The following is a 20126-nucleotide window of genomic DNA, read 5'->3' as shown; positions in this document are numbered from 1 at the left end:
TCCTACACATTTGTAATGAGTCATTAAATGTTTTTTTTCCAAAGCGGTCTTTTCATTTTTAATTATAATTTTAAGAAAATTAATTTTAATTTAAGTTTATTTAATTTGTTATTAATTATATTTATGCCATGCGTTTATTTAAAATTCTGCATACTTCAAATTTTCATAAAATGTACCAATCTCGTTACTAACTTCATTACAATGTGAGATATCTTATCATTTCTCTCCAAAATTGTATTGCTGATTAAAAATTTCCTAGTTTTGTGTATATTACTTTAGTTACTACATTTACCAAAGGTCCTTTAGTTTATATTGTTTTACATAATTTTATTTTTTATGTTTTAAATAATTTTGTTATTATATTTACCTTATTCATTACCTGTATATTTGTAATACAATGAAAAGATCTCGTATACACAAAATGCTTAAAGCAGCAACAGCAGTAAGTAAACAAACTTCTATTTTTTTTTTATTATTTAAATTTATTTAGGAAGTATTACTAATTCAAAAATGTATGATTTACTTAATGCCGTTTATTTCATTATTATATCAGGAATTCGAACCTAAACGTTTAACATATGAACATAGTGTTAATGTAAAAACTTCAAATATGTCTTTAACAAATAATGATTATTTGCAGGTAAATATTGTTCATATTATATTATAATATATTTTATATTTTATAGGTATGTTATATAGCGTGATATTATGTATAATTTTTATTTTATGTTATAAAATCAGGATAAAGTAGAAACTTGGCTCGAAACTCACAATAATAATAATAGTTTTACTGTGGACCATAGGCGTGTCTAGACCTTTGACGCAGAGGGTGCAACCTGGTGCGAACCCAAGGGACTATAATGGGCCTTTGTCCTCTTTTTTGAACAATTTTTCTTAATTCATGGTGCCATTTGAAATCGCAGAGGGTGCAGGTGCATACCCTGCACCCCCCGTGGACACACCTATGCTGTGGACCATACCTTGGAGAATATGGAACAATTAGACTGCCAGATTTATGTAAGTTTATGTTATTCATTTAAACTAAATTATTGTAATGAAACCTGTGTATTATACAAATTTTAATTTTAATATAACATTAAAATACCAAAACAATAGATCACCAGAAGTAGGTACTTAATAAATAAACATGTAGGATGAAAAATTTAAAAATTACCTACAGAATACCTAGTTATAATTATTATTTTAACTAATAAGGCACCTACTTTTAAATAAATAATCTAGATTAATTTAGGAAAACAAGGTAAATTATTTTCTTTTTTAATCAAATGCAATGGAATGTTTTTCTATTTAAAGCATTTTTGGTAAGTACTAGTAGTACTAGTAGTACTTACCAAACAGTCCCATCATATAATATTATTATTTTTTTTTTTTTTGTTTACATAATATTTTAAATAAAATAACTTTATTTATAATTATATATATATTTTTTTAGAATGTTTCAGATAACTATTTGGATCTCAATACTATTGAATTCTTGATTGATGATGATAATATTACTGATTCAAATGCAATTTTGAATACAGATATTCCATCTGAGACAGTTCATCATACAGAATGGTATTCAAATATAATATAACCTCCAATAGTAGTTGTTGTTCCACAACTTGAAAGTCTTGAAGTAGCTAATGCACCAACAGCAAACATGGAAGAATTGTTTTTAGATCATGAATATTCAGAAAATATTGAAATTGTAAATGGGGGAAGAAAAAGTAAAAAAATAAACAAAAGAAAAATTGATTAATATAACAGAAATATAATTGGTACTTGTTTGTTATCGCCCCGCCAATACACCGAATAAAATTTATTGCCCCGCCACTCTTGTTTGTTATCGCCCCTCCAGTACATCGCATACAATTTATCGCTATTGCTAATCGTTTGTGATATATTTTAGAAAATGAGAAAACTAAATTTTATCATTTTTATGATAATTTTCGATTAGTTCGTTACAATAATTTGCAACAAGTGGGATTCAAACATAATACTGTAAACCACACGTATAATTTTGTCGATCCGGACACAGGGGCTCACACCCAACATATTTAGAGGTTGTGGGGTTTTGCTAAATGGGGCAATAAAAATCGTCGTGGGACTAACAGAAATTTTCTAGAATCATATTTGGCAGAGTTTATGTGGAGAACACGTCTCGGAAAACAATACGCATTTGAAACTATCCTCAAAGATATTTCCGAATTCTGGCCTCCATTATAACTATATATTCATAATATATTTTCTACATTTTTCTACATATTTTATATTTTATACATTTTTGAATTTAAATTTTATACTATACATTTATATATTTAACACTATTAAAATAAAATAACATAATATTATACATTGAAATATTTTTTTTTTATTTATGGAGGGGCGATAACAAACAAGAGTGGCGGGGCGATAAATTTTATACGGTGTACTGGCGGGGCGATAACAAACAAGTACCATATAATTAAACCTGGTTTAATTATTAATTGTATGCATAAAGATAAAAGTAAACCATTTTGTAAAGTGTCTGAGATTGATTAAATATTTTTAAACAAAACCTACAATCTTTAGAATCTAAAATTGACCAGGATAAATTCTTAATATCAATGATGACTGTACAAAAACTTTTAAGAACTGACAGACCTAAAATTAATGAAACCAAGAACAATTCAACAGACCGAAACACAATAAAATATTGTATTCCAACTAAAGAAGGGAAAATTCCTGTATGTGCTGCAGTATTCAGTTCGATAACTTTTATATCCCGTAAACGTTTGAATATAATTGCTAACAACTTTAAACTTGACTTATGCAACCCAAAAGATAAACGTGGAGGTAAACATGAAAATCCCATAGATCAAAAAGTATCAGAATCTATAATTAAATAATAATAAAAATAAAAATAATAACATATTACCCTATTTAAAGCTAAGAAAAGTCATTATTCAAGGGCAGATACAGGTCGTTCATATCTTCCACCTGAATTATCAGTGAGTAAAATGTTTTCACTTTGGAAAAATAAAATGATAGCAAATAATGCACCAGTTTCTTCTTTTAGCAAGTTTTATTCTATTTTTACTAATAACTTCAATTTAGGATTAGGTCACCCCCGCCAAGACGTTTGTAGCTTTTGTACTGAGGAAGAAATAAAAATAAAAAATGCAATAGATGAAAAAACTAAATTTGAATTGATTGAAAATTTAAGTTTCCATAAACAGCGTAGCAAAGTTTTTCATAAGCTCATGAAACAAACAGACAATAAATCAGTTATAAATATTAGCTTCGACATGATGCAAAATCAGCCCTTGCCAAAACTAAGTGTAACTGATACCTTTTATTCTAGGCAAGTATGGCTCTACAATCTTACATTTGTTTTAAGCTCAGAAAAACAAAACTCTGATATTTGTTATATGTACACATGGCTTGAAACTCAAAGTGGAAGAAGTCCAAATGAAATTGCATCTGCCCTCATTGATTTTTTAGAAATGATTGACACAAAGTTTCAAAATCAAAACAATCCTCCTACTATTATCAATTTGTTTTCTGATTCCTGTTCGGCACAGAACAAAAACCAATATGTAATGATTGCATTATTACATTTTGTTAACTTTAACGCCAAAATTATTAAAGAAATCAAACATTATTTTCCAATCCGTGGAATGTGACGCACTATATGCCACCGGACCAAGTTTTCGGTAGAATAGAGAAAGAACTTAGACAAATGGAAAATATAATTTCTCCAAGGCTGGGCATTAACGAGTTAAAAAGTTAAAGTTAAGTTACTTTTAACTAAGTTATTTAACGAGTTACTTTTATTTTCAAAAGTAACTTCCAGCTTAACGAGTTTCTTTTTTTAAACAACTTCTTACTTAACGAGTTAATTTATTAATTTGTCCTAATATAAATTTCATATATCTAAAATTATATTTTGATTTTTATAACTTATTGATATTGTATATTATATATATAAAAATAATAATTGTGGGAATAACCAAATACTTTACGATATGAATGTGAGTGTTTTGCATTATTTCTATATTTGAAATTTCAATAGATATTAGAATAATGTGTATAACAGGGATCGGCAACTGGCGGAAGGCAAAACTATGGACCCTGTCAACACGTTGTACTTCATTATGTTATTTTCTGTAATAGTATTATTATTAATACAGACATTTATTTAATTTAATTTATCAAACTCAGATTATAGTTATATCATAATTCATTGAAAAATATTTTATCGGGCAAGTAATAATCGGTTAAATAATTTACTGTAATAAATATATTTTTTTCATACTTTTAATATTGTAATTTTTAATATAAATTAATTGTAATAACTGAATAATTATTTTTATTTTTATACTGCTATTTTTTTAAAGATTTGAAAAAGATTTTTTTCACTGGACCTCATTGATTTATTATTTTAATCTTTAGGACTCCAATAGAAATTACTTGCCGACCCCTGGTGTATAAGTACAACTATCTACCTATATAAAATTTGGGAAATGATTTACGAGTAATAATAATAGTATTAGATAATAATATTTTATTTTATTCTGCTTATTCGCAGAAAATATGTATATATATAATATATTATTATAAAACAAAAATCTTATATATGTGTAATTTATTTAATTAAATCCTAATAACAAATTTAATAATTACAATTTACAAATTTAACGGGTATCAACAAGAAAAAAAAATTTTAAGTTAAGCCATAATTTTGGAAAACGTGTAGGTAAAAAAAATACAATGAAATAATTTATTTGTTTTGTTAGATTTTATAACTGATTGAAGTATGTAAGTAGTACTTACTAAGTACCTACTATAATTAATACAATTACATATGTTTATTGAAAATAGTTAGACTTCCATTATATTGTGTTATTTGTTAAGCTTTGATAAAAATGTATGATAATTTATTGTACATGAAAAAAGAAAATTAACTTATTTTTAACTAAGTTAAGTTACTTTTTTTTTCAAATTAACTTTTAACTTTTAACGAGTTAAATAAATAAGAAAACTAAGTTTAAACTTTAAACTTAACTAACATTTTTCTGTATTAACTTAACTTAACGAGTTAATATAATTAGTTAACTTGCCCAGCCTTGAATTTCTCCAGAAGAATATTATGATGTTTTTAAGAAATATACTACTGTCAAAATTTTTGATAAGGACTACTCTATTATGGATTATAAAGTAGCGACTAAAAAAATTATTAAAAAAACAGAATTCAAAAGTACTGAACAATGAATGTTTTTCTTATATCCAAGGAAAAAAGACTGTTGATATTTCTCAGACATACGAAGGAGAACCAATTAGAGTTTCTGTTCTAAAAAAAAAATGGAAATTTAGAAAATGTAGGATTAGTTGAAAAACTACCTAAAACTAGTCATGTAAAACCACAGAAAAGGGATGATGTTAAAAGACTGTTAAAGTATTTCAATATACCACCTGATGCTAAAGATATTTATAATGATATTTTAAACTATGAAGTCACTGAAGTATCAGCTGAAGAAGATTGCCAGGAATATGAAGAAGACACGGTTTGATAAATAACTATGTTTAAATTACTAATTTCCAGTTGACAATTTACTTTTTTATGTTTTGATACTCAACAATTTAACTAAAATGTATTTTTATAGGTACTACCATTGATTGTACTACATATTATATATTTTGTTATTTATTATTAGTATTATTATGTTGTCTGATAGTTTACCAAGGTAGGTAAATACATTGTTACTCTACTTATTTATAATATATTATTTATTATTATATTTTGGTCTTGAAATTTACAAATTTGTGCTTCGACAACTAGTCTTATTAATATTACGTTGTTTGATATTTTACCAAGGTAGGTAAATAAATTATTATGTGATAACTCATTTCATGTCTATAAAAGTTGTTTTATTTGATAATCTAAAATATTACTAAAATGTATTGTTATACATTTTATTATTTTATTATTGTACTACTTATTATATGATATGTTTTAGTTATAATATGTTATTTATATTATTATGTTTTTTAATATTTTACCAAGGTAGGTAAATAAATTACTATATGATAACATTGATAACTCATTTCTAGTCTGTAAAAGTTATTTTATTTTATACTCTAAAATGTTACTAAAATGTATTGTTATACTACTTATTATTATTTTTTGTTATATTATGTTGTTAATATTATATTATATATTTTTATGATATTTTTATCAGGGGTTGGTAAATAAAACAAAATAAAAGTAAATGAAGTTTAAATATATATTGTTACCAAATACCAATTCTTCAATATTATTCACAATTTAATGAAAAGAATTTGAATAAAAATGTCATTCTTTCAAATTAAAAAATCTATTAAAACTCGTTGCAAAATGTACCTTTTCTGGAATAAGTACATTTTGTCAAAAATAATTTATTTTTTTTGCAAAACGGACTAAATTAATAGATTTTTTACAAAATGTTCATTTTCCGGAAATAGTACGTTTTGTTTAAAATTGTTCATATTTTTTCCAATATGTACTTTTTCCAAATTTAATGTAAAACGTACTGATTCCGGAAAAGGTCCGTTTTGGATAAAACAATTTTTTTATATTTTAAAAAAAGGTAATAAATAAATTTAACAGAAAAGAAATGAATTTGTAGACAATATAAGAATATTTTTTAGAATTTTTAAAAACGCACCGGTATCGTTTACGACAATTAAAAATACTCAAATCAGAAAACCTGCTCTACTGAAAAATGAGAAAAAATGGAAAAAGTATGTTTTGCATTGAGGTACCTCAATTATAAAAGTAGAAATATAATTAGTGGCCTAAGGATTATTGGTTGTTTGCAGCTCTGAGCACGCAGTGTAGTGTGGTTGTGTGGTATTGTCATATAGACAAATTAGCTATTAAGCCCCAGTGATATAAAAAAAAAAAGTAACTTCTATTGTAATTGAGTTACTTTTAAACCTCAAAAGTAATGTAACTTGGCAAAATGAAAATAATTTAGTTACGATTTTGATAAGTAATTAGTAATGTAATTTAATCACCCAAAATAAATAACTTCCCCAACACTGCGCCATTCTCATATTTGAGTTTAAATAAACTTATTCAATATGATTTTTAAACTTAGAAAATAAACAAGTCAAATCGATTGTTTTCTTAATATTTAGAATTATTTACTGATCTGAATTTAATACATCATAAGGCATAATAATATTACAGTATTACGTGTTTATTTTGAGCATTTTAAGTAGGTACGCAAACGTAATAATATCCAGTCTATGCAAATTAATTGAAAATTAAAAATCACCTATCAATAATACCTTTAAACGGGAGGTAACTACATACCGTATATTGTATATCTAACGTGAATATAGATACTATTATCAGTCTACAATCTACTATTCAGAAGGCCAAGGGGATTTAGTTGGCAGAGGAACTAATAGACTCATGGGTTATGTGATGCGTCATGTAATCGTGTTGTCATTTACCAACATTCTAACGGTGACAACGAAACGCTTGGCACCGCCTCATCACCAAACAATATCCTGTTGGCTCACGGAGCTTCCTAGTACTCCGCATTCTGGTGCCGTACCTTGGAGTCTGTGCCGTAAACAAGCACCTCTTTCAGCGTGTTACCGCCGGGCGGACGCCATTTGCTTCGACGCTACTGCAGACTCTTTTGTCCTGCCACCGTCCAAATTTATAGTTTTTACATTTTTACTCGTTCGTTGTTGTTTCATCACTCGCCTTTATCTTCCACCATGGACAACAACTCAGAACGCGTTCCACTGAACGACTCATCTGCACAGTATGACAACGATAGTAATGTCAGCAACAACGATGTCGGCAACGACAACACGGTCAGCAACTACGATGACGGCAACAACCACACCGCTACGACCACTGGTGTAAGTTTAAATTTATTGTCAGTAAGGTATTTTTATTTGATATTACTATTCAGTATTCACGGTTTCCGTTTTGTCGGTCGTCGTTCCAGTTTCCGCTATAATACATAATGAGTGCATCCAAAATTAATATTTTAATTTCAATTTTTTTTTTCTGAATAATCGTTGCAAATCATTTCTCTCATTAAATTTAATTTTAACCTAGGGAACCTCGTTCACTTTGCCTCTTTGCTTTGATGGTATGTCAATGAAACAGCATTGTTATTGAATATTTATAGAGTAAGCAGCTTGTCTTCCTATTTTTAAAATTATTTATTGGTAATTTGCAACTGTTTATGGCATTAAACATAAAGACAAAGTCAAGTGCTGTAGTGTGTGGCATTTGATTTATGCATAAGTAGGTTACTTTTCCATTTTATCGGACACCCTTTTTTTGCAATTTTTTTTTAAAACTATATATATATATAGTTAAGTATAGGTACTAAAAATATACCGTGATATGATGCTGCCTACAATAGCAGACGAAATCCAAAGGTTTGCTCGCAAACACGAGACGAGGCTAGATCACCATGTCAATCCATTGGCCATTCAATTATTAGATAACTCCAAGGATATCCGACGTCTTATGCGTCTGAAACCATAAGACTTGGTTTAAGATTTTAGATTAAGGCAGGAGACACTTCATTGGAAGTGACTCCATCAACGTGTAATATATATATATATATATATATATTTTATGTCAAGTATGTAAAATATGTGAAATTGTCAAACATATTTATAAAGACCTTTGGGTCGTTTAAATAATAAAGCCCCAGGGCATTTAAAAAAAAAAAAAAAGTATAGGTACTAAAAACGACACAAAGTCAGAATTCATCATTCAAACTTCGTCATTTTGAAGTTATAACTAGATACCTAATTGAAAATTAAAAAAAAAACATATAATAAAAAGCAAAAAGAAAAAAAAACATACCTAGTTGTCATGATTGTTACAAATAATCAGACGAGTGACTGTGTACAAGATACCTACTTATAATATATCAAAAGCAGGAAGTGGATATCGCTCTGCTGTACATAAAGTGGTGGGGTGTACCTCTGACTAGGGTAGGTTAGATTTGAATGCAATGATAGGTATCATTGTTTATGAAAAACGATTCTGAACGGAGATGATTTGTCAGTCTAGGATATATAATATTTAAATATTGTTATATATTCTATTTTAAAACAAATATTTTATTTTTCAATTAGGACGCATTTTGCATAAGGCATGGTTAATCAATTTTTCCAAAAACATTGCATGTAGTTATCATAATTCATAATACCTTATATTATCATAGATATACATATACCTTGTTTGAGGATAAATCGTTATTGTTACGCGATTTCATAAGAATTTAAAACTCAAACGCTCAAAACATTTTCCCTATAATGACGCTTCAACTTTTCTCTATAGCTATTGGAAGCAAAACTTAGTGTTGAATTTTTTAATCTTAGATATAAATACAAACAATTTTATGAATTTTGAACTACAAAATAATTTGCAAATATTCATGGTTTTTGTCAATATTTGAACTTCAAATGCTAATAAAAAAAGTTGTGCCTATAATATATTCTTATAATTTTTTAATCACTATAAGAATAACTTATGAGAAACTTTGTATTAAATTTTCAAGCATTTTGATTGGGCCAAAAAAATTATTTTATTGACACTTCAAAAAAAATTTTTCAGAACAATTGAAAATTTCAGTTGTCCATTAATATCTCAAAAAAGTCAAAATATTTTGAAAATTAAATCATGTAAAGAAAATGCCAATCTAAATAACTGGTAAAATTTTCAAGTATCTACAACTTATACTTTTTGAATAATAACAAATATTTAATATCGTTTGAGGATAAATCGTTATCGTTACGCTATTTCGTATAAATTTAAAATTCAAATGTACTTAAAATTTTTCCTATAATGATGCTTTGAGTTTCCTTTAGTTAGCTACTTGAAGGAAAACTTACTGAAAACTTTGTGTTGTATTTTTAATCCTTAGTTGTAAACACAAAAAATTTCAAGATTTTTCAACTTCAAAATTACTTGCAAATTTTCGCGTTTTCGACAAATTTGGTAAAAATTTGAACTATAAACGCTTATAAAAAAAAATGTCAAGTTATTTTGGTCATCCAAAATTTTTTTACTGACACTATAAAAAAAAATTCTCATGAAAAATCAATTTCAGTAGTCTATAAATAACTCAAAAAAAATCAAAATTTTTTGAAAATTAAACTGTATATAGATAACACTAACATAAACATTTGGTGAAAATTTCAAGTATTTACAGTGATTAGTTTTTGAATTACAACCATATAAAAAATTGAGTTTGTCAAAAACTGATTTTGCGTAAAACCCCGTTTTTCTGTCATTTTTTTTTTGTTTTTCTCAATTTTTTTGAAAACTGTTGGAAAATGTTTACTTTTGACCGTTACTTATAATTAAAGAGCGGATTTTTAGGTTCTTAAAAGCTTAAAATATGATGCTAATATGCTCTAAAAAAACACTAAAATATTCTCTAAATATGCTTTAAACTTATAAATATGCAAATAATATGTTTTTTTTTTTCGAAAATAGTTCAATAAAAACAATAAATAACTTATGTACCATTCCTTTGGTAACGTAAAATATTTAATTATAAAAAATACAAAATAGTTCATAGATATATGAATATAATGAAATAGGTATAAAAAAAACAAAACAAATTAATAAAAACAATATAATTCTTGCATGCCCTTTGGTAAAAGCTAAGTTATTTAAATATAAAAACATAAATTAGTTCATACTTAGTTACCTCAATGAATATAATGAAATATATATAAAAAAAACAAAACAAATTAATTAAAACTATATAGAACTTGCACTTTTATTATACGGATCTATCCACTGTTTATGTAAATATTTTAAGCTTTTATTATTTTTCGGCATTTTAAAAAATAAAAATGAATATTACAAATTTAACTAAATCGTCAGACATTAAACGTTAAAATAATAAACAATATAAAAGTAAAAATAAATGTATTGTTAAAAATCATTCTTATCGCGTTATCAGTTATCAAATACGATCTATTATATTATAATCTATGGTACGATAATGGATTGAGAATAACGGAATGACCAACATTACCAATTTTATTACAAACAAGTCAATAATTGAATGATTTTTAATTTTTATCATTTTTATAATATGAAATATTTTTTTTCCTAGAAAAAATTGTTGTTGGAAAAATTACAAATCGATAAATTAACAATATATATGATATTTTTATGAACAATAATAGAAAATATTCTAAAATATGAAAAATAGGCTAAATATTCTCTTATGTCCAAAATATGCTTTAATATGCAAAATAAATTTTTTCCTGCGAACTCTGTGATGGATAAATCGTCCACATTTTTCACTCCTGTAAAGCTGCATAAAGCCAATAAAAATATGTAAAATCCTAAAGATCCACTCTCTACTTATAATGCACCAAGGATATTCATTTTTACATCAGAAATCACCCACAAAGTTTGAAATTTAAGTATTATTTCGACTAGTTATGCTGTACACAGACACACATTCTAAAATCAATTCATTCATCACTCCGTTCAAAATCTAAAACATATCCTTTAATAATAATAATAAAAATGGTTATGATATATGAACGATTAATATTGAAAAAATTCTTCAACTTATTATGTAAAACCACCTTGGGTGGATTTCTGATTTCACAATCGTATCCAACGCTCTTAACAAAAAATTAAGAGTATCCGTTAAAATAGAAATATGCCAATATGCAGCTTATCATTAAGATACCTACTAATAATGTTGTAATAATTTTTATTGTAAGTAGTATGTGAATATTTTTATATATTATTCTAAAAATATCCTGTTTAATGTTTTAGGTGTATCTACAAATAGACACATACAATCATGGGTAGGTTAATACCCAGTTTTTAGATATTCATTATTTTTTCTTTCATTTAATAGATAATAATAGTATAGGTGGTATCTGTATTGTTCACTATTTGGCATTTCAAATTATTCAATAACACAAATTCATAAAATGTAAGGAGGACAACAATAAATCTTTAATACTTGGAATTTTGATTATACATGTACAATTGTAGATATCAAGTACCATCTAAATGAGTAATAAAGCACATTTTCTCATGATACTAAATACCTAATACTGACCCAAAGCACATCTCTAGTTAACCTTACCATTGTAGTACCTATACTACCATTATGCAATGTATGGACTAATTTATGTTTTTGTAATTATGGATTGTAAAATATATGTTTTGTATTTTTATATATTTGTTTTTTTATTACAGATTATACCATCTCCGAGTCATAAGCCTGTTACACCTTCTCTAAATTCAAAAAATATAATATTACCAGAGTCTACTACTCCTATCTGTGATATGAAAATTTATGAAAATCGTTTGAAGACTTTTAATAAATGGCCATCAAAATGTATTACACCTGATAAAATGGCTAGGGCTGGATTTTATTATACAGGTGTACAAGATAAAGTGAGGTGTTTATACTGCCCGAATGAATTTGAATACTGGGGAGAAGATGACGATCCGTATATTGAGCACAAATTAGCATCTCCACAGTGTCAATATTTCAAAGAAAAACTAGGTAAGCATTTTTAAATGAAATTATTTTTGATAAATATGTTTAAAATTTTAAGAGGGTGTGATACCTGCATGTGTTGTCTCTGTTAATATTTTGCATTTTAATATACTCATAACTTGCTTTAAAATTAAAATACAATAAAAAGCCTATGGCATTGTCTAGATAATAATCATATGTTTAAATTTCATTAGAGGTTAATTCACTCCAAATTTTAAACTAACAGAGCTAAACGTGTTCTGCTGAGCGTAAAATTTGCTATGTTATGCACTTGTAAGACAGAGATAACACATACAGGTATTTCGTCCACTTATTAACTATCATATTGATATTTTCCATTATGAATTATATCTATGCGTATGTATTCAAATATAATATATTAATGCAAATTTGTTCTTACAGATCATAAATCTGATATTATGACTACTTTTGTTCAAAATTTCTTACGCTCCGTTGGTATTGTTACTGATATGAATATGAAAGTTCTCTCAAATTATAAATCTTTAACTTCTTTGGAATCTCGTAAGAAAACATTCGAAACATTCACAAAAAAACTTACCCATGATGTTAAAACTTTTTGTAAAGCTGGACTATTTTATATAGGTAACTTTGTAATATTTGTAATTTGTGTGATCAAAATATTTTGTTAAAACCTAATATTTTCAAGGTGAAAACGATAGAATGTTATGTTTCTGCTGTAACCAAGGTCTGATGGATTGGGAAGTTGATGATGATCCTTGGGTTGAACATGCTCGGTGGTCACCACTTTGTAGTTATGTTCTTTTAAGTAAAGGAAAACGTTTTGTTGAAGAGGTTGGTGGTGAAGTAAACTATAGTTTACGAATCAACCTTGAGGTTAGTATTATTCAATTAATTTTTAAAATATAATTTACAACATGCCTTGTATTTCTTTTGCAGGAATTGAATAAGTTATTTACGATTCACAGACATTTTGCAGTTGACAGTAATACAATGAGGTTTGTTTATATAATTTGTGTTTTAGAGCTTTTACCATATTAAAAGACTTGATAGGAAACAAGTTACCAAAAAATAAAAATAACTTTAAGATGAATGCTGTATTTCACTGTTAACTTAAATTTAAATGCAAAATTTGCTAGAATGCAATAATATCATGTAGGTACATGTAAAAGTATTCTATAGTGTAATCAATTTTTTACAGATTTTATTAAAAATAATAAACGTGGTTTAGCATTTCTTTTAATTTAATGTAAGAGAAACTTGGTAGAAACTTAGTACTTCATTTTAAAATCTAAGGTAAAATAATTAACAATGCCATGTATTTTTCATTACAAAATTGTTTTAAAATTTTTGTTAAATTTTAACTCATGATAAAAAATTGGGTCTACATTTTCAATATTTTATTACAGAAAAAATATTGGTTCAACCTTTCAATTTATTTTATTTGTTAACTAACATTTTATCAACCATATTTTGCAGGGCTTTGCACCAGAATTATTGTTTTGGGTGTTATGGGTGTTACTTTTCTGGTTAAATGTAATTTTATTTAGGCTAATTATATTCAATATATATATATATATATATATATATATTATGTATTTCAATTAGCATAAGATTTTCAATGCAAATTTGATATACTAATCCGATTATATTTTTGAAGTAAACATAATGAAAAAAAAATTAAAACATATTAAATTAATTCTTATTATTTACTAATACTAATATGTTATTATTTACACTAAGTTATTACGTATTCAGTCTATTTCCTACTGAATAAAGTTCTAGCTTTTGACATATTTTGACTTAAAATATTCTCTTTATAATTGTTTTGATTAAAAAGGTGAGACAACACTATTATTATTATTCAACATAGTGAAAAAATAAATGATCTATCATCTCAGTGACTTATTTAGTTTTTAATTAAATATCTTTCGTTGTTACAAAATTAATAAATACTTAACACTTATAACTTATAGCAATAAAAAAAATAAAATACATAAATGTATGATAAATTAAATTACTTATATTAAAATTCAAAAAGGCAAAACATTATAACTTAAAATACAGCTATTATTTAATTGTACCAAATTTGTGACACCTATATAATAGGTATCTAACTATTTCTAATTTATTATTTTCTGATCATTAAATACCATATTAATATAGGGTGGATAGAAATAAGATATACAAATTAAAAACTAAAAGTTGTTACTTTTATGTCCTCTTTATAAGATGTTTTCAATGTATTGAATATTTCCTTTATATTATGAATGGTCAACCAGTAGGTACAAAATTAAAAATAACATAAAAAAATAAACGATTAAACACTATAAAGCTACATGGATTAATTTTTTTTTAATTTTCAATCAAATGATATTAAAAAAGCTGGTAAGTCATGGATGTCACTACTCGCTCTGGTGTACAGTAGATGACCGTAATAGATAGAATTAAATTTGAATCTAATGATATTATATCATTGTATACGAAAAACGATTCTGAGCAAAGATGGTTTATCTGTCTACGATGTATTATAGATTATTAAAAATGATCAAATCTTAGATTTAAAAAGAAATTTTTTTTAAGAATTTCCAGCTTAAAATAATTTGTGAAGTTTTGTGATTTTTACATATTTTGCCTAAATTCAAACTTTGAATGCTTACAAAAAAAATGTTGACTATGAATTTCTTTTATTTTTCAACTCCTATTGTAACAATATGTTAGGAGCCTTGTATTAAATTAAATTTTCAAGCTTTTCTACCAGACAAATAAATTTTGATCGATAATAATTTTAAAAAACTAATAATGTTCGAAAATTTAATATGCCTCTAAATTTTTTAACTTCAGTTGAAATTTTTTGAAAATAGCATGGTAGATATAATATACTTATATTAACATTCGGTGAAAATTTCATGTATCTTTAGTTTTATAGTTACATCAAAAACAAAAATCCATTTTGTCAAAAGCTGATTGTGCATAAAATTTTCTGTTTTTCCCTTAATTTTTTGTTTGTTTATTCCGATTATTTAGGAAAATATTGAGAATTTTTTACTTTTGACGCCCAACCAACTAGATTCACTTTCTGATCGAACAAGGTACTGAAGTCGAAAATCGAAGCACTTTTACTGTCCCAAAACGTGATGACAGACACAAAGAAAAAAAAACACATGGTAAAATCAATACATTCCTCGCTCCGCTCAGAATCTAAAATGTAATATTTAATAATCGATCATTTACGCTAAAAACACTTAAAAATAATTTGAAATTTTAATTTCCTACTTAAATTTTAAAATTTTCTATTTTATTACTTGATAACTTCAATATATAATATAACTTAATAGTAGTTTATCATGTAAATAAAGTTGTAACTAATATTATTGTACTATATTATATACAGTGTGTAAACACTAACTGAAAACATTCAATAAATTTACGTAGAGTTCTACGATTTGAATTCTGTTTTTTGGTCGGTTTTTATGACATGAAAATACACATTTTTTAACTTAATTAGCCATGCGTATGTGCAATACAACTTTTTTTCTTAAATGGTAACCACCTATTTTAACTACTAATTATTTTTTGTCTAATTTTTTAATGAATTTTGGTAGTTAAACCAACTTTCTGGTTAGGTCTGGTTTCTAACTTTCTTTCTAAATTGGCCAAGTTATAGCAACTTAACCAAAAAACTGTAAGATACATGCGATTTACAGTTTTTTGACTGGAACTCTTAGATTAATTATTCTAGGATTGTTTAGGCTTGACATTTTGATCCCTAATTATTAAGTTGATATTCACACATAATTATAATCTCAATTACTGTATAATTTTCACTGTAACTTGTGTAAAAGTTCTGACTTTAAGCAGAAAAACGTAAATAAGTATGATGTTTATTTCATTACATTTAACAGATCTATTATAATGTATTAATAATTAATAACAAATTAAATTCGTACAACTCCTAATTTAGTTATTATTTCATTTATCGTATAAATTGTCCACCATGAACTAAACATGATTCAGCGCGCCGCATAAATTCTTTATTTGTTGCAGCTGTAATTTACTCATGAGATAGTTGATGGCTTCCTGCTATTATTTTATGTTTTAAATTTTGAAGATTTATAGGAGAGTCGGCATACACTATTGTTTTTAAGTGCCCCCTTAAAAAAATCTCACATCTTTGCAATCTTACGATACCTAAAACATTTTAAATATCCAAAAGCACAAAAATATTATTATAATAATTTTATAAAATAATGTAGGTATTCATAAGAGTAATATCTGTTCAAATATAATTTATAATTAGTAATCATATTTTAAATTTGTATTACATGGCAGAAAAACTTTATAAGATGCAACAGTTAATATGAATATTTTATTTATAGTTTGTATTTGAAAATAGTAGTTTGAAACTTGCCAGCTAAAAGCAAATATGATTATCCAACTATACTTTTTTTCATTGAAGTAGACAAGGTCTTTGAAAATTCTGAACCTACCTTCTTAGTATATCTCTGTAACACTTAAGCTAAGTTTCATAAAAGTCTCCAATTGTACGGCCTTCTTTTTGGAAGTTCAACTGCCGCTTACTTAGCTGCTAATAATGCTTTTACCTTCAAAATTATCAATATTTCAATAATTAAATTTGTATTTAAATTACTTACCTTTGCGTTAAAAATGTTATGGAGACTTTAAAACAAACTAGGTGGAACATTTAAAAAATAAGATAAACAATTAATTAATGTAAGATGAAGCATATTAAAATTTCTGTTTTCTTTTCATCAGTTATATTAAATTATTTAAATGTATTGGATAGTGGACACATATTTACATACATTTTGTTACACTACTAGACAATTTAACGCGTCACAAGGACTACCTCATTGAGTCTTCACATCAGTGACTAGCTATTGGATGAAGACTTTATCATTCCAAACACTGATGAGTTCTTAGTTTTTTCACTACCTATGAACAACCATAATTACAATTTTAAAGTTAATAATTACAGTCTACATATACTTTGAATGTTTAAACTATTTTCTTATAATAACTCATTTTAGAAATACATTTTTGATTAAAGTGTATCTTCTACACTAAGTTGTAAATATGCACAGGGCAAGGCATTAATACATGTAGAGGCTTCAAAGTTTGTTATTCAAAATCATTGTTTTAATTTGAAATCACAGTCACTAAATTTGCTGGGAACCCAAATTCAGCCATTATTGTACAAGCTTTCTTGGTGTATGCTGTCATAAGATTTTTATAACCTACGAATACTGGTCATACATTTTGTCGAAATTCATATTGTTTTCCTATAATTTGTTCGATTACTGACACCTAGTCATTCGTTAATTTGCCTTTTTGAAATTCACATTGGTAAACGCATTCTTCTACTATAGGTTCCAATTATTTCAATACAATCCTTGCGAACGCTTTGTACGCTGCATTAAGTAGGGCGATCGCTCTGTAATTGTTACACTCTAAAAAGTCTCCTTTCTTATGTAGTGAAATAATTATAGCTTTGTTCCAATCTTCCGGAAGCCTTTCTTCATTCCATAAGGTCAAACAAAATTCATGAATATTTGCATAGAAAATTATATCTACTTAAAATGTTTGGATTTTAATAGATTTTTTTTTGTTATATTTGACTAAAGAGCTAGTTATTTCTTTATTACACTTTTAAATATTTATAATGTACTTAGTCATAATTTTAATGTATACTCCGTACCAAATAAGAGCGCACCGTGCGGCCACAGGCAAAACCAGTTTTGTTACGTAAATTTGGTGCGCTCTTATTTGGAACAAGGTATAAATGCATCAATAATGTATTATACACATTTGAATTCCATATCATGTTAACAACTGTATTCATTAAACTAAAGCATTTTTTCTTATATTATTTTATAATTTATGATTTTTTTTTTTTTAGGAATTTGGAAACATTAACTCAAAGCAATACATTCGCGGATTTTGTGGAACCTGTAACAATTTTACGCGTAACTCGACAGGAACCATCTGCACCTGATTCAGTGTTATGTAAAATTTGCTTTAAAGAAAAATTGGAAGTGCTATTCATGCCTTGTGGTCATGTTATTGCTTGTATCCAATGCGCGGTAACACTTGATCTTTGTGCTGTGTGCAGACAGCCCTTTACTATGACTATGAGAGTTGGACTATATGTCACTAATCTAAAAGAATTCAGTTTAGAATACTTTCCATCAAATTGTTCAAATGAACTCATTGATCCAGTTCTTTGTAAAGTTTGTTGCAAAGAAGAAATGCAAGCTGTATTTTTACCATGTAGACACATATCCACTTGCTATAAATGTGCACCTAATGTGATTCAATGCCCGGTATGTTTTGAACCAATATATGCATATATGCAAGTGTTTTTATAACATTTAAATATATGAAATTATCTAAACCCGATTCAAATATAAAAAGTTTAATGCATAAACATGAATAATGATTTTTGTTTTCATCTTCAGTTTAATATTAGTTTGTTAATTATTTAATAACAATTTATAATTGTAATAACCAGGTTAGAATTAGGTAAATGGAACAATATTATCGACTGATTTTTTTTTTTAGGCTTAACTAAATTATAATTGTTTTTTTTTTTTTTTTTTACTTGCCTTATTTATTACTTTATACTGATATAACTCACAGTATAATATAATTTCAAAATCAGTAGAAAAACAAATACCAAGAGTACCATCCAGTTTATTATTGAAAAGTATATTAGTAAATGTAATATTAAGTTCACATTCTATTCAAGTGTTATGTTATATAACCGAAAAAGTAGATCATTATACTAGTAAAGTTATTTTACCATTTTTTTGTTTTTTATCTCAAATAAAATTAAATCGTCATATTAAATGCAATTTTTTATTTATCTTTGTAATTACTTGTCGGTACTGTTATTTTATTAAGTATTAATCATTAATTAATATTGACATTTATTTTAATGCTTTTTAATATTTAAGTATAATTTAAGACTGTAATATTATATATATTGCCAATATTATTAATTTTTTATTCCTAATGATACATTTTATATAACATTAATTTTATATTAGATAACAAATATATTATGTCTTAGTCATTAAGACATTCTTATCCTTAAAATGAATATTTCTTTATGGCCTGTCACTAAGTGTTTAATGCTAAATTTAGAAAATAACTTTCAATAAAATTGTAAATTTTACCATTACTACATTTATAAATTGTACAAATAAATAATTATTTTTGACTAGATCTTGGAACTTGATGACTTGCATTTATTATAAATCTCATCAAAAACACTCCGTGTAAAAACATCGCTAAGTAAAAATAAGCACTTAAATTACAAAAGTTGTGATATCAAAAATTGGCTAAGTAATTTCATAAATTCATTAATAAAAAAGTATTTATAACTGTTTGTATTTATTGTACCTTGTTAATTTATTCAGTGCAAATAATTGTACTTAGCTTGGCGGGTACTAGAAGAATGTATTTAAATATTTGTATTGTTCTATAGTTTAACTATAGTAAAAATACGCAAAATGAAGCGAATATTTATGTAGAAATCGAGACATTTGGGTTCTTAGTTAT

At 26.1% G+C, this 20126-nt stretch overlaps 1 protein-coding gene and 1 pseudogene across 2 annotated transcripts; both read left to right on the top strand.

Moving 5' to 3' along the window:
• Positions 1-244: 244 nt before the first annotated feature.
• Positions 245-6116, top strand: LOC149061985 (uncharacterized; annotated as a pseudogene). Its single transcript, XR_016189611.1, has 7 exons — positions 245-442; positions 554-640; positions 742-775; positions 959-1017; positions 1454-1772; positions 2462-2938; positions 5255-6116. The product of XR_016189611.1 is annotated as an uncharacterized LOC149061985 (transcript).
• Positions 6117-7497: 1381 nt separating this feature from the next.
• LOC107165677 (baculoviral IAP repeat-containing protein 7-B-like) lies at positions 7498-19788 on the top strand. The gene is made up of 6 exons (XM_015514027.2): positions 7498-7905; positions 12257-12569; positions 12966-13166; positions 13231-13418; positions 13482-13540; positions 18463-19788. The coding sequence occupies exons 1-6, from the start codon at positions 7759-7761 to the stop codon at positions 18929-18931; spliced, it is 1377 nt and encodes a 458-aa protein (XP_015369513.2). The 5' UTR covers positions 7498-7758; the 3' UTR covers positions 18932-19788.
• The last annotated feature ends 338 nt before the right edge of the window (positions 19789-20126 follow it).

Source organism: Diuraphis noxia, unplaced genomic scaffold, assembly GCF_037042655.1.
Source record: "Diuraphis noxia isolate RWA-SAM2 unplaced genomic scaffold, SU_Dnox_SAM2 contig0001, whole genome shotgun sequence".
NCBI lineage: Eukaryota > Metazoa > Arthropoda > Insecta > Hemiptera > Aphididae > Diuraphis > Diuraphis noxia.
The sequence above is the reverse complement of the archived record's forward strand: the minus strand, read 5'-3'. Positions and strand labels throughout refer to the sequence as shown.